Source organism: Zalophus californianus, chromosome 5 (genome assembly GCF_009762305.2).
Source record: "Zalophus californianus isolate mZalCal1 chromosome 5, mZalCal1.pri.v2, whole genome shotgun sequence".
Taxonomy (NCBI): Eukaryota; Metazoa; Chordata; class Mammalia; order Carnivora; family Otariidae; genus Zalophus; species Zalophus californianus.
Window position 1 is genome coordinate 142644417 of NC_045599.1, and position 15900 is coordinate 142660316.

General features: G+C 47.9%; 1 protein-coding gene across 6 annotated transcripts in view; it reads right to left on the reverse strand.

The window, feature by feature from the left end:
* The window catches only part of TRIO (trio Rho guanine nucleotide exchange factor), a 222609-nt gene that overhangs the window by 63295 nt on the left and 143414 nt on the right, over window positions 1–15900 (reverse strand). For all 6 annotated transcript variants that reach the window (XM_027606767.2, XM_027606769.2, XM_027606766.2 and 3 more), the window contains one exon: window positions 12712–12955. In XM_027606767.2, coding sequence (XP_027462568.2) covers window positions 12712–12955 — 244 coding nt within the window. The remainder of the gene's footprint in view (window positions 1–12711; window positions 12956–15900) is intronic.

A 15900-nucleotide genomic window follows, 5' to 3' on the forward strand; every position in this document is an offset into this window, starting at 1 on the left:
CTGCAGCTTTTCTATAAGTCTAAAATTACTTCAAAATAAGTTTTTAAAAATAAACTGAGTGTAATGGGTACATAAATACAAGTAGCTAAAGAACTTGAGAGCGTGAAAAAAGTTACTAGAGAAAAATCGGCAAATTCAGAGAAGAAATTTTGTGGGAAAGACACACATTAGGCAAACTAATGACCTGTGAATAAAGGGATCTATGGTTTATTGAAAAAAATAGACTGAAGGAATATAAAATCATTGTTTGCTTGCATATTTGTGGGACAATATATAACAATCTCATTCTCATGACAATAAAGGTAATTTTATTTAAATTGGTTGAAAAGAAAAATTTTGGTCAAAACACTTTTCAGGTAACCGTCTCTCGTGATAGCCATTCCTGAAATATTTAAAATAAGAACTTCAATGTTCAAATGCCTATTATTAACCTGTCAAAAAATATGAAGCAAGGTCATTTTTGCCAAAGGAGGTCTTAAAAAACAAAAAACCAGGGGGAAAAAAGATCCATATACAAATGGGGCTTTAAAAATCAGTACCAAAAATACATGTAACAGAAAGCTATTCGTAGAACTAGAATTCAGATAAGGCAAAGGGCCTAAAGTCTTTCTATTCTAATAGGAGAGGACACCAACCTTAATAATTAGGCAGCTAATACAGGATGAAAAGGTCCCCGAAACCTTAAACACAACAGGTGGGATATAATAAAAGGGCATCAGCTACATTTTCATATTGAAACTCTAATGACAGAACTCTGAGGAATATTGCCTATAATTCCCTCTAACAATTACTAGTGTCTTCCTGAGACTTGAAACATGCTTCATGACCCTGCTGCTGGGTTTTCTGTGGCCTATCTTCCAGGGGTCCTGAACCCCAGGTGGTCCTGCAGTTGCAGGTGCAGCTCCAGGCTGCTCTCCTGCCCGGCCCACCCCAGCCCTGCGTTCCCTCCTGGTGTTTCCCCCCTGCTCAGCATGGCCGAGGCGCTGGCTCGGGTACAGCTGCACCACCAGGGTCGAGCTGCTCAGGTTCCATGCACAAAGATACTCCTGTTTCAAGGGCATTTTGTCCAGTTTCTCAGCCCACAGATAACACCTCCTGCTCTGGAGGGAGCGGGTGGATGACTAAATCCTGCCTCTTAGGGCTCCATTCAGCACATTATTTCCTGCTGCTTTCGTGCACAGTTGCCAATCCACAAAAGCACCTTTATTGAGGGATTCAAACACTCCGTTTGGGTGCCAAAAATTCGATAGGCTCCTTTTCATTGCTTTCCTTACTATCTTTTCACAAACTATGTGAGTTTTTCTCTTAGGTTAACAAAACACACATTCAAGTACTCCTTTTTTACATTTCACTTTAACTCACTGTGTGACATTCTCTGTTTGCACCAGCACTGGGGGTGGTGTGCAGAATGGCAACATGAGACGGGAACCTCACAAATGTGTTCCCTAAAAAATAACAGAAACAGCAGTGTTCAAAAAATTAGAGCGATGTGGCCAAGCCCTGATAGCCAATCCACGCTTCGATGTCCCAATTCTGCTAAACTTGAGAGAGTGGGAGGCAGGCCACAAAATCACCGAGCGAGGGAGGGTGGAAGACCCGGACAGGAAGCTTCCTTCCCCAGATTTTTCAAGAAAAAACAAGCGGCAGATTTTGATTGTTTTGGGAGGGGGGGAGAGGGAGAAAATTTTTACTTTTGGGAATGGTTTTTCCATTCATTCACTCACAAAAAGCTCATGGAGGGTAAAGCTCCGTTCTTAACTAGGGGAGGAGGAAGAGGAGAGAAGTGGCCCACAGGAAAGAAAAAAAGACAGATTCCCACGAAGATGACTTCTTTGGGTGACGGAAGACAACTGGAATTACCATAATTCAAATGAGAAAGTTAAAATGGAGCCTTCCCAGACAAAGGGATGGCTGGAGGGGCCGTGGCCTCTCAGGAATGTACAATATAGCTCCAGGAAGGCAGTCTCGGCTTCTGGAATCAGCTCTTCCACAAATGATGGCTGGTCTTGACAACTGAGTTTGTCTCTAGAGGCTACAGCTTCTCCCCTAGACCAAAGGCTCCTTCCAGCTTGTGCAGAAACAGGATGCACAGTGGTTAAGAACTTGAGCCCCAAAGTCTGACTGCTGTTTTTGAAATCCCATTTTTCCAGCACCTACTCAGCTTGGTCAAGTTAATTTCTCAGTGCCTCTATTTTCTCTTCATACCATGGGGACGACAACAGGAATATCCTGCCCTTGAGAATACCCTGAAGATTAAATGTAAAGACAAGAAGCACAGTGCCTGGCATACTGCAAGCCCTCAACACATCCACTCTGCTATTACTGTGCGGTTTTTTTTGCGGGGAAGAGAGAGAGAGAGAGAGAGAGAGAGAGAGCGCGCACGCAAGTGCGTCCTTGGGGGAGGGGCAGAGGGAGAGACAGAATTTCAATCGATGTGGGGCTCACTCCCATGATCCTGAGCTCAGGACCTGCTGAAATCAAGTCTGAGCCCCCCAGGCGCCCCTACTGTTTGTTGTTAAGGCTCCAACAGCACCCTTCGCCGTGGGCTGACTGTACTCCCCACCTCCAAATTTGTACATTGAAGTCCTAGCCACAGTACCTCAGAATGTAATCACAGCTGGAAACAGGGTCTTTAAAGAGGTCCTTAGGTTAAAACGAAGCTGTTAGGGTGGGTACTAATCTGACCAGTGTCCTTATAAGAACGGAAAATTTAGACGCACATAGAGGCACCAGGGGCGAACACACAGGAGGACCATGTGAGGACATGGCAGTCAGAGGCCTGAGAAGAAACCAATCCTGCTGATGCCTTGATCCTGGACTTGTAGCTTCCAGAACTATGAAAAAATAAACTGCTGTTGTTGAAGACACGTAGTCTGTGGTATTTTGGTAGCCAGAGCTGACTAATACACGCCCCTCCTCCCTTGTCTGGTAACAATCTGCTCCATAACCCAGGACTGAAATGGTCTAATTATTTTTGAGACAGGAGGAAACTAATCTCTAAGAACAGCAGCACTTCAATGTTCTTTCCCTCTAGTAAATTCAAAGCTGTCTACAGACTCGGTAAAAGATGCAACTGAACACACAGGGCTACATCACAATTAGAAATAATATAGGATTCCAGGGCCGCCTTGCCATGCATCCAAGACAAATGAGCCTGTTTACGGTCCTCTTAAGTGTACGAAAGGGATCTTCAAAGAATAAACATGTTGGGTCCCCTGCCCTGAGTTTGGCTAGAAAAATTTTGGGAAAATGATGACCCCTTGAATTGTGAGCCTTGTGGAATGACCAAGCTGTCCAAAGCATCCCTGTCACTGTTGGGTCAGCCTGCACTAAAACTCCCCTTGACAGCTCAGACACTAAAGCGCTCTGGGTCACACAGAATGCCAGGAAGGGGAGCCAGGATCCTCCTTCTGGACAGAGCTGGCTGTGGGGGTGATAGTTCAAAGGTCAGCCTCCTTAACCCTCTGATTACGTCCGGCCCTACACACCCCTCTTCTGTCCCCTCCAAAACCCTTCCATAGTGTCAGTAAAGAAGGAAGGAGATTAGACAGGGGAGGTATTTAAAAACAGTATTTTTCAAAATTCATTGTGAAATTTTAGTGATGAACTGAATCCTTCAGAAAGTACAGGGATTATTCGGAGGCTCTGGAGCCCATTAGAAAACCTACGGACAGTGCTACCTCACGGATGTTTCTCAGAGATGACGGTGTGATGTGGAGTCATAAGCGGCTCTGCATAAATGGAAGGCCAAACAGTGGCACCGCAAAAAGCTATTTATTCTCTGGAAACTACCACCCTTGACATTTAGCGGCAAACTCCTAATCTGCACCCTTTTGACTGAATCTGGAATAAAAACGCAGAAGTTGGTGAGATGTCATCTACATTAATATTCCACTACATGATCCTATACAGAGTTCTATGGGAAAACATCCATCACAATCTCACCTCCCTGGAGTCAGAAACTTGTGATTTAGTTTATAGGAATGATTTTAAAGAGTGACCTTATTCAAAGGGCACAGTTTTAGGTTTTTTTTTTTTTTCTAAGTGGGTAAAATGATGTTACAGAACTCAAGGGGTTTGATACAGATCACATGATCACGACTCCTAATAAAATTTAAAAATATATAAAAGCAAATGTCATTATACAGCATATTTACAACTTTTTCTGTTGTAGTTATGATTTGGGTGATTCTTCTTCAAAAATTTGCTTTCCATAAACGCATCTACCCTTGAACCCACTGACAGGCTGCGAGCATTCCATCTCACGGCTAAGCCTGCTCGGCAGGGCCGGCAATGGACCGCCGACACCGCGGCGTGGCTCACGTGTGCACCGCTCGGGGACAAGCTGCGTGCACACATGATGTCGGCATGCCCGTCACAGAGGACGATGCGCATCTCTACGCACTGGTCTGGAGCCGATTCTACAAGGCATGACCGAGTGCAAAAAGCCAAAACATGGTACCTTTTATGTAAGAACATGGAGGCAAGAATGTGTGTGTTTGTATTTCCCAAACAAAATATCGGAAGTTGAGGTTAGGAACGTTATAATAAAAATGGTTATCCGTACATGGCAAATGGGATTGTGGGAATAAGACAGCTCAGCTTACACCTTTTCACGATCTAATTTCTGATGCGAAATGTCTACAAGTGAGTTTTAAAATCTGTTTTTTCTTCTCTTCTTTAGAAAACGTTCTGTATGTGGGGTTGCTGGAATTGTGTGCAAACGTTTTGCAGCCACGTTCATTGTTCTGGGAACCGGTACCGAAGCTTTCGTCATGCACCTGTGCTCCCAACAGCCACTCCAGAACTGGCTGGGACATCATTTTCCCTTCTTCCTGTAGTGGCAGCTCGGCTATCCGGATCTACAGTCCAAGCTAGGAAAACCCTCACCGCTTATGGGAAAGTTAGCGCTGGGAACATAATGACAAAATCATCTCAGGCTTCTCTGAACACAGGAAGGAATGCAGAGGCGAAAGCCAAAACATACTTTGGTTTGTGTGGCACCCTTTTCTTAGGTGCTGTTTTATCAGGTGTTCTCAGAGCCATGATCTGCTATGTAAATCATGGTGACAAGTGCAAATGCAGTGCGATGGGGATACACCATGTTTTCCCACCGTGGACAGCACTTATTCATGGTCAAAGCATTTAGTGGAAACCAGCGCACAATTTTTAAACGGTTTTTCACCAAACACACCATCTCTGTAAATTTTTCCGGCTTCTGCAGACCCTAATTAGAATGAAGACATTTAGAGAGAAACCCCAGTTTGTCTAATAAATGGTAAAGCCTGACATGTACCAATGTTGGAGAGGAGGCAGTTGGAAAGCGAGACACGGATGCCTGTGTCTCGTACCTGCGGCCACTCCCTGCCTAGCCTGTGAGTCACACTCAGGAGAGCACGTCCTACTTTCCCTGGTGAACCTTCTCCCCTGATTATACTTCTTTCCCTAAACGCTGTCTCCTGGCCATTTAAAGCAAGTGTGGGAAGACGGTTTTCTCATTCGTTGTTTATGACTTTGCTATCTATATAATTTTGTGATCATCTAATATGGACAGTGTTAATACCTGCTCATGGTTTTTTCCTGTTTTCATAAACACTTTAATGTAAAGTTGGAACACGAAAATACCTCCAACATGAAGCATTCACAGAGTAATGGCCCACTTGTGCGGCTCCGTAATTACATGCTGCACAGCAAACGATCCTTAATCATAGGTCTTCAATTGATCACCTTGTCTTGGCTACATGGTGCTCAGGAGAAGGACCACGTCTTTGTTCTTGGTGGGGCTCTGTGTTCCTCAGTTTGTCTTCCCACAGGGATTTACATTAGCAGCTGTTCTCACAGACTAAAAACTGCTCTTTTCCAAGCTAATTTTTTTGGAAAAGTATACATGTCTTCCATTATACATATTTTTAAAGAGTATGTGGGCAGATACAGGTTTGAAACACCTATGCCTGGGGTGTGTTTTCTGATTAACAGTGGCGATCTGGCATTAAATAAATGTCTAAATACACCAGAATCACAATATAGTCAACTAAGTTTTTTCTTAACACTAAATCCTTTTTAATGCCTTAGATTTTTCTGAGAGCTTACTAGGTTATTTAAAAGTCATAAGCAGTTACAAGAGGTAGGAGATTTTGATCCACCTTTGGGGCAGAGTGCTTCATGATTTGGGAAAGGGGATACGTGAGTTGAACAAATTTAAACCCAGTCATCCCCAATATACTTGAGGAAATGCAAGAGGCCTCGGACGGCAGAGCTGTGTTTTTGGTTACAGAGATTTCTAGAGAGGCACCTTAGCCTCTGTAGAGCTGCTGTGTTTCTGGGTGGCGGTTGTGGGGGGCGGAGAGCACAGGAGGAGGCCATGACCCGTCAGGAGAGGAAAAGACGTCCCTCTGTCAGCTGCACTACGCTAGGCTGAGGCTGTCCTGGGAGCAGGGGAGTGATGTGGATGGGGGTGAGGGATCTTAGTACCCGCCTGTATTCTCAAGAGGGAAACAGCTTTGACCTGCACTCTGAGCTGGGGGGCCAGCTGACAATGGGCACAGGCTGGGACTGAAGGCGGCAGGGCGTCGGGTCCCTGGGAGAGGACACAGCTGGTGGCCTGCGGAGTCCTTCCTTTCCAGGACCGCAAACCTCTGCGAAGGTCCTGTCACCTGGTCTCACTTCCACAAAATGGGGACCAAGGGACATGGAAGCTGAGACCATGGGAGAGACCTGGCCTCCTCCCAAAGCCGGGGAGTGGGTGGTAGTAGGGCGGCCACCCACAAGCAGGCAGGGCCACCAGCTCACAGGGCCCAGATGCTGAGGCAGGGAGGCTAAAGACAGAGGCTCAGATGCACTGTATTTTGGGCCCTAAGGGAAACAAAGCCCGATTTAACACATAGCAGTTGTGGTCAGTGGTTCCCTGAGAATCAGATGTGGAGCTCCGACCTCCAGGCATGGGCTCTGGGCACATTCACTCATTTGTTTTAAGAAATTACAAGTGATTCTGAGGCGCAAGCGCTGGTATACAAAGTGTGTCCATTTCTCTGAACTTTGATGAATGGCCCCATGGAGCATATCCAGATAAAGAGATGTAAGGCAGACCTCGACAGAGTGGCTCACAATGAACTGTGCGCATCTGCCCACGCAGACCCCTGCTGAGAGCACATCCCAGGGGAGCCCACCGCCCTCCCAGGCCTCCAGGCAAAGCTCCCCTCTGGGCCCACGACTCCAGGACCCTTCTCTCTGTTCTCACCCCCTCTCGGTGTGATGAAGGGTTCTCTGCCTCCCTCATCAGTCCTGTTGTTGAGAACTGTGTTGTCTGTACTTCCTCGATCATGTTTGTAAGTTTAGCACCACATCTGCACCCACTGCTCGTGCTGAAATCTGTTTTAAAAGTACTTGCAGTGAGTCCCCATGGGTTTCCTTGTGGGTCTTTGGTCCCTGAGTACATCTCATCGGGACTGTCTCAGGTTACCCTCAGCTTAGCCTTTGTGCTGAAACACTGTTAACTGCACCAAGATTTATTCCGTTCTCCCCTCACCTCCACAGACTCACTGGATACATTTATTTTCTTCCTTTAGGGTTTTTATTTGGTAAGATGGGACAGAGAATGTCAGGTAGGGCTGAGGGAGTAAGACAAACCCTTCCCTTTACCTGGGGGAGGGTGTGTGTGTGCACAGGTGTGTGCGGCGCAAGGCCCTGGAGGACATGTCGGGAGACCGGGCTTCTATCCTCTGAGCGACAGCAGTCACTGAAGGAATCTGAGGAGTGTGGCATGATGGGATTTGTGCTTTAGCGGCAGTGAGAGAGGAAGGAGCAGTGGGGCCGGGGCGGGGGGCGGGGCCTGGCGGGCCAGCAGCGACAGTGGCGCCGGAGAAAACAGAGTCTGTCTGAAACACATTATTTACAAGGTAACCAAATGTGGTGGGCATGCTCAGAAATTTTCCAAAAAAAAAATTTATCATATGACAATTCTACTTCTGGGTATACTCCCCAAAGCAGTAAAAGCAGGGCCTTAGACACTGGAACACTCCTGGTCACAGCGGCATTATTCACGAGGACCAAAAGCTGGAAGCAACCCCAGTGTCCATCAGTGGATGAATGGATCAATGAAATGTGGCCTACACATACAGTGGACTATTTATTATTCAGCTTCAGAGGGAAGGGGCATTCGGGCACACATGCCACAACACGAATGAGCTTGAGGACATCATGTTGGGAAATAAGCCAGTCACAGAAGGAGAAATACCACATGAGGACCCTCGAGGAGTCAAACTCCTAGACACAGAAAGCAGAATTATACTGGGGGAGGGGAACGGGGGGGGCGGTTAGCATTCCCTGGGGACAGAGCTTCAGTGGATGGTTGGTGGTGAAGGGACACCATGTGAAGGAACTTAATGCCCCTGAAGGGAACACTGGCTGAGATGGTTAAGTTTTATGTTATGTGAAAACTCATGTGGCGTCACCACCAGCCCTGGGTTCTGGCATCGGTCACGTGCCCCCCGCGGCAGGTGTACGAGCTGGGCTATCACCAGGACCGCCGGGAGAAACTCTCCATCACCATCATGCATGGTCACTTGGGTTGTGAAGAGAGGGAAAAGCTGAATCACTTAGCTAGAGTGGCATAAGACGGGATGCTGTGAATTGGCCTTGTCAGAAAAATAAACACTACCGATATTCCTGTTTACTTTCTGTGACCAAGACTAAGTAAATGAATAGAGAAAAGTGACAAGTTTTACAAGTTGAGAGAGCAGGAAAGAAAAATCCCGTGGATTTACTAAGAGATTAAAGATAATTACGTGGTGTCGACTTGAGCAGTAAATCCATACGTGATCCCCAGGGGAGCATGGGAGACCCGTGCCTGGCAGTCCCAGGGGCAAGTCAGACTCACCGGGCGCAGACGCAGTCTCCACGTCTAGGCCCCAGCCCGAGTCTGATGTAACACAGATGGTATAAACCGCAAACACAGGTGAGACTGGGTGAGCGGGAGGCTTTGATGAATCCTTAATTCTACCTTCATGTACTAGGTGTCTGTGTAACTGTGGCCGGAGATGCCGTGAAGAAGGTGGAATGACAGCCAGAGCAAGGCAGGAATGGAACATCAAACACAGACGCCGCTGGTCTGCAAAGACTGTTTCCCCAGCAACCTGCCTCTGTGGGCCTTTCCCACGAGACAGAAAGCATTTTCAACAGGATAGTGTTCACACTGGAAACTAGTTTCACACATACGATCTCCTTGGGAAACAAATGGAGCAATTACATGTCTTGTTCATTTTAAGTAAGTTATATTTTTAACCTCACCCTACACCACTCAGTTTAACAGAAAATAAGAGAGAGACCTATTGCTTACAAATTTCAAGTACTCTCACTGTCCAACAGATTTCCCATGGTGGCAACGCTGAAAAACGACCATGTGAACCTGGGCAGTGCTCACAGTGAGTATTAGGGCCTTCTTGGATGATGTATTTATTATACTCACAGTCACGGCACAATCTTTTTTTTTTTTTTAAGATTTTATTTATTTATTTGACAGAGAGAGACACAGCGAGAGAGGGAACACAAGCAGGGGGAGTGGAAGAGGGAGAGGCAGGCTTCCCGCTGAGCAGGGAGCCCGATGTGGGACTCGATCCCAGGACCCTGGGACCATGACCTGAGCCGAAGGGAGACGCTTAACGAATGAGCCACCCCACAGCACAATCTTTAAAATATCATTCACAACTAAACAGACATCTGACCTTAATAGGCATGATTTTTACATTTGAAATTTATGGAAATTTAAGTTTTTTAGACTGGGGAATTATGAAAAAATTATTGGGGCAATAAAGATGAGAAAATTTTGGAATCAGAAATTAATAAATGTGCCTCCCGCTTGGGAGGTCAGAACAGTAAAGATCGAAGAAGGCATTTAAGAAACTACCTAGAGACAGATACATAATGACAACTCCCTAACTTTCACCAGTCTGAGATGTATGTGAAAGGCAAGACAACCTGCTTTCTGGGACGGTCAAGAGGAGATGCGCCAGTGATGGGCACCAAGTTCTTGGAGAGAAGGGGCCACACGTAACTCCTCGCTGCGTATCCTTCAAGCCCAGCCTGGGGCCCAAAATGAGATGTCTGGTAGCAGACGCATGTGCATCAACAGCCCCGCACACACCAATATACGAGCAATATAGTGGCATGCACTCTTACTTACTTGCAAGTAAGAGCAAGAAGAAGGGTTGCGGGCCGAGCTGAAGCACATCTAGACCTCCTGCTTCCCAAGGTGGCAGTGGCCTCTTGCTCCCTAAGTCTCTGTGTCTTTTTCTTGGGCTTCATTCCCAGATCCTCATCCTATTTGACGAAGGTCTCTTCTCCTAGGGGGACACCCTGGGCTGATTTCCTGGACTTGAAGATGGACAGGACACTCTGGCAGAGGCCTGTCACAGAGTCCAAAGACTTCCCCTCCTCTTATCTACAGCCCAGGTCCTAACACTGCAAGCAAACAGACAATCTTAAGAGATTCTTTGCATTATAGGAAAAATAAAAATGCAAGAAAGAAGTTAAAAATGGAGAAGGTTTCTGAGCCCCCATCTACAACAGGCTTTCTGAATGAAGATACACCCTCTTATTAAAGAAAGAGCATGATGGGGTTTCTCAGGGGCAAGGAGCAACCTCTCAGGTGCTAGAGTGTCACAGAATAAGAGACAAAAGGCCCAGGCAACAAATTGCTACTTAAACCTAAAACCGAGCAAAAACTCAACCTCCACAAGAACTTTTCAGGACAAAGTCAAGTGGGATAAATACATAGTTCTTTCCTCTGGGCTAGCCTGCAATTGTGAACACCAGGAAGCAAAGAACACACCATGGGGAAGGCACATATAAAAAGAAATCTTTTAGAACAAGTGTTATTTGTAGCATGCTTAAGCTCACCAGGGCTCCTCTGTGTGAGAAACTCGAGGGGAGAAGTTGTGCTTTATTTTTAACTCCAACTCAAGGACTTAAATATGTTATGCAACTTTGGAAGTGCTCTGGGCTGGCCCAGTGCAGACCTCTATTAGGGCTGAAGGGCCACAGCGGGGGTGTTGTCCATTGCTGCTCTAAACTCACAAGACAGCTTCGCCAGGAATGAAAATCCACACCTCCGCTTTTGGCCAAAATCGGAAAAATCTCTTTCTGTTTGGATCCCTGGAGAAATGATAGCCGAATTCTTCTAGTTTCTTACTGGGGTGACATTCAGGTCACATTTAGGCCCTGATGAGGGATCTGGACCAGGGTTGTGCCCATAATTAATGAGGTGAGCTAATCAGTAACTGTATCCTGTGCAGCCTCACTGAGCTCAATGCAATGAGCTCAATGCACCTCCGTAGCCAGAGGAAGGGCCCCGAGACAAGTCATGAAGAATGCAAAGAGAGCACAGATGACAAATGGAGGGAGTGACCAGAATATTCCAAAATTAATAGAAAAGAACTGGAATGTGGCAGAGTAGAGTGATCTTCTCTCAGGAAAACAAACTGCATCTCCCCAGATCTGGAAGAGTCTGCCATCTGCCAGTGTTGCAGAGAAATGAAGACTGTGACGTAATATGGTTCAAAGCAGGTAACTCTACACATTCTGCACTTTTCTAGAAGCTATAAATGACCAATGTTTCTCAAAAGGGCTTAAAGTCTCAAATTTGCTTTTCACGGAGATGAAACCAGCACTAATAGAAATGTCAAGCAAGCTTCATACGCAGTTTAAAATTTTCTAAGTAGCCACAGTTTTAAAAAGTAAACAGGAAATTAAGACATTAATTATAACATTTTATTTAACTCTATGAACTCTATTAGCATTTCAACCTATCATAGCTCTAAAATAGTTACACATGTTTTTTTCAGGTAGGTCTTCAAATCTAGCATGTGTCTGACACCTGCAGAGCATCTCAGTTCAGACGGGCCACATCTGAAGTGCTGAGCAGCCACATTTGTCCAGCGGCTGCCACGCTGGACATTGTGGACAAACATGCGCTCGTACTCTCGCCAGGAGCCCCTTACTGACCCATCTAGACACACACGGAAAAGCAGTCTTGCCACAGTTACCTTTAAATAGAAGAATCACCAAGGAATGCCAAATGCTGTTTGGTTCAAATGGCCTGTCATTTCAGGGGGAAAAGTGCTTCTTTCAGAAGCCCCTGCTGTCAGAGTCACCGCACAGCCTCGGCCGTCCCCCCGAGCCCTGCCCAACCCGCCGCCCTCTCCCTCGGGGCCAGCTCCAATCCGACGCTGCATGGGGAGCCCGGGCACTTTGGCGAGTTCTGAGAGACTTTACAGGAGAAAGGAGGCGTGGCTAAACTCAGGGCCTGCATGCTTGATTTCCTGGGATTAACACTAACAAAATAAAGAATCCACAATGTGAAAACCTGATGAAGGAGAAGCTGAATACGATCCCACCTCCCCTACCTGCTTTCATCCCCTGGAGGAGAACGGTACCTTCTTCCTTCTTTGTGTTCTCCATTTATGAATGACACTGGCCCAAAAAGAACAGCCCCCTTTTCGTTCTCCAAACAGATACGATTTTGGGAAATGAGGCAATCATCATTTCTGAGCAACATGTGAAATCCTCGTTTCCACTCCAGTTCTTGATGGGATTAGAAAGGCCCAGAGCCAGTGATAACAGCCTGAGGCGCGTGGGATAAGGCTACAAAGAAACAGGGCCAGAAGCACCAGGGTCATTCCCAGTGGGCACTAGCCAGCCGTGCCTCAGGATTCCTACCTTTGTGGTTGAAGATGCCCTCCATTTCCATGCTACTTCTCGAGTGGGCGATGCACAGAGAGCCGCAGGGAACCAGGCCTTCTGCAGCGGGGGACCGGTCGGTGGTCCGCACCAGACACCAGTCAGGCTTGTCGTGGGGCCGCTCCAAAACCTCCACGGTCTGGCCACGGCGGATGGTCAGCTCTGTGCTGTTGCAGGCGGTGAAGTCGTGGATCACCACTGTCAGCTCGCAGCCACCAGAGAGCTGGGGAGGGAGAGGGACACGTCAGTGAGGCCCAGTCACTGCACCTGCGGCAGGGGAGGCTGACCTGGGCCAGCAACGTCCTGCCACCGCCTGAGTCAGGGCTCTCCGGTTTCACTACCCCCTCGTTTCCCTTCAGAATTACGTGGGCAGGTATGGACTTTTTTGGGTTTTAATATATGGTTATGATTTTTGAGGGTTTCACGGTCAGAATCTGATACAATTTTTCATAGGAGCATCCGTATCATTTTGTGCCTGAGACATTATTGCTCAAAATGTGCTATAATAATCATTTTTAAACACAGGACAAACTAGTAAAACCTCTGTTTCAAGGCTACTTGGGGGATCCCTGCACCACAGGGTGATAACGTGACAGTTTTATTCAAAATTTCACTTCTGACTTGGCGTTGGGAGCATCCCGTGCTGTTAGTGTGAGGGCTCTCGGGCACCACCTGGGTCCAACATGGAGCAGCCACACAGCAGGGAGACCGAAGAGGCCACGAGATCCCCACGTACGGGCAGAGCATGCCTTATTCTGTGAAACCCTGCAAGAGCGCCTCCCCAGGTGTCCCTCCAGGACACCTCTTAGTGGGCGCTCCCTCCCACCCCAGTCCTTTCCAGGCCCCCTGCCCACGCTGTGCTTCAGCATACCAGCCCATATGCTCTATGGACACTGGCTTCTTTCCCATACACTATGTGTTTCTGGCCTGAAGCTCCTTTCCCTTCTCTCCTCTCACTAAGCTCACTCACATTTTCTGTCCATTAAAACTCTACTAATGCTCAGGCCCTTCGAAGCGCATCCACGAACTCCAGAAAGATACATCCACGCCATGATCTCTGCTTATAAAACAGGTGTGTGGCCTTCTCGTGGCCACTTGCTTACTGTGGCCTGTACCCCATATGTCTGCCCCTCAGACTGTTCACACCATGGGGACAGCTTATACACACACACACTAACATCCGCCCTCCATGAGAATGTTGTGAACAGCTCCCCGTCTTTGGAGTGTCCCCTCCGGCTCTTCAATCCAGGTGGCCCCGGTGGCTCCAGTTCTGTGCCCCGATATGGCTCTGTAACCACACCCTCTACGCTGAGGACTCTCCCAGCAGACATCCCAGATGACAGCTAGACACTGTTTCCCTCACCGTTTTGGACATTTCCCTCCAAAGCAGTCAGCCCAGGACATGACTCATTACCTGCCTCCCCGATTTATCTTCCAGTGGTGCCTTTTGGATAATGATATCACAATTAAGTCACTCAAGTTAAAAACTCTTGCTCTCCAAATGCCACCAAATAGACCCAAGGCAGGCCCTCGGATTACTTCCTTCCTCTGCCCCACCGTGCCACACGTCATGTGGATCTTATGGTGGCCTCCTGGCGGCCTCCCTACCACACTCCATGGAGGCTCACTTCCCGAGCCATGGGAGCACTGCTGGCAGTTGCCTTTGTGAAATGTGAAGCCTCCCAATTCAAGCACCCCCGGCCTCAACTGCTGAACATGGGATTCAAAGCTCCCACAGCCAGGCCCCAGCCCACCCTGCCAGGCACGTTCGCTGGCTTCTCCTCATGTGATCCACAGCCTGGAATGCGTCTTCCCTGAGGCGCATCCTGCCTGCACTGTGTGCACGAGGTCCTGTCTGCTCAGAGCCCCCTCGTCCCCGCTTTGTCTATTTTAAGCTCCGCCCACCCACTAAAGCCCTCTGAGAAGTTTGCCCCCGCATCTACCTTAGCACTGAGTGTTTAAATAAACTGTCACGATTCTGAAATGAGCCATGTCTTGGGTTATGTATGTGTGTGCCCTCAGCACCAGCAAACAGGCTTGTTTTTCTGTGAACTTTCCAAGCCTGGTCCGTGAGGGGAGAGATGGGGCCCATCCTGGTCACCGCTGAGCCCCGGTGCCCACAGTGGCAGGTACGGAGTCCGTACGTGGCAGCGTTGATAGGCTGAACGCCCAGCTCGCCCAGTGCTTTGCATCCAGCAGCAGTCCAACATTTGCGGAAGTGAAAAAGGCCAAATAGGCTTGCCCTAAAAATTAAGGCACTGCATTTGAAAAACTGAAATAAAACGTGACTTCAGGAGCTAGCTCTGCCTGTGTTCAATGTGCCACATGCCCAGGCTTCTGTCCCCCTGCAGGGCAGGAGAGCAGGCGGGCTGGGCTGTGGCCCGTGGGTGGAAGGGCCAGTCAGGCCCCATGCTGAGAAGCAGCCTCGTTCCAGAGGCCTTGCAGCTCCCCCGCACTTGCAGAGACCTGGGAATCCGTGCCTCCCGCAGAGGCTCACAGCCCCCTGTCATGCCCCATGCTATTCATTATCCTCCTGTTCTAACAGCCTCTCTTTGGAGAGAAAGTTTAGATATTTACAATAAGAAACACATGTCCACAAGACAACCACAGAAAGCAAAACACAACAAAACTCTTCCATAATAAAGCACAAATATCAACAAGATGAACTGTCTTTGCTAGGCCACAAAGGAAATTTCTCACAAATGTTTAATCCCCTTCTAAATGGTATAAATTCCTCTGTGGGAAACCCATGCTAGATCTTACATGTGTCTCCGTGAACGACTGAAGATGCTAACGTTAAAAAGCTAAAGGTAGAGGCCCAGGCTGGAGAATTTTCCTTGTGAAACCCCACATTATGGAAATGGTTAATCCCTGTAACAAAAAGGAGGAATGTTTCCTGTCCCAGGGAAGGCGTGACCAGTGAAGGAGCCGCAGTATGGAGTCCAGCGTGCTGAGGCCCCGCAGGGTCCATACTTCCTACGGCCCCCTTCAGGCCCCCTTCAGCTCTCCCACGGCCACCAGTGACCTGCCTGTGCATGTGGGTGCGCAGCGCGTCGCCCCCTTCTCGGAGCCCCAAGCCGCCAGCCCCTCACGCTGCCTGGACGTTTCTCCACCCCCCGCCCTGGGAAGCACAACTTCAAGACACATTATCTCATCACCAGCTCTCTG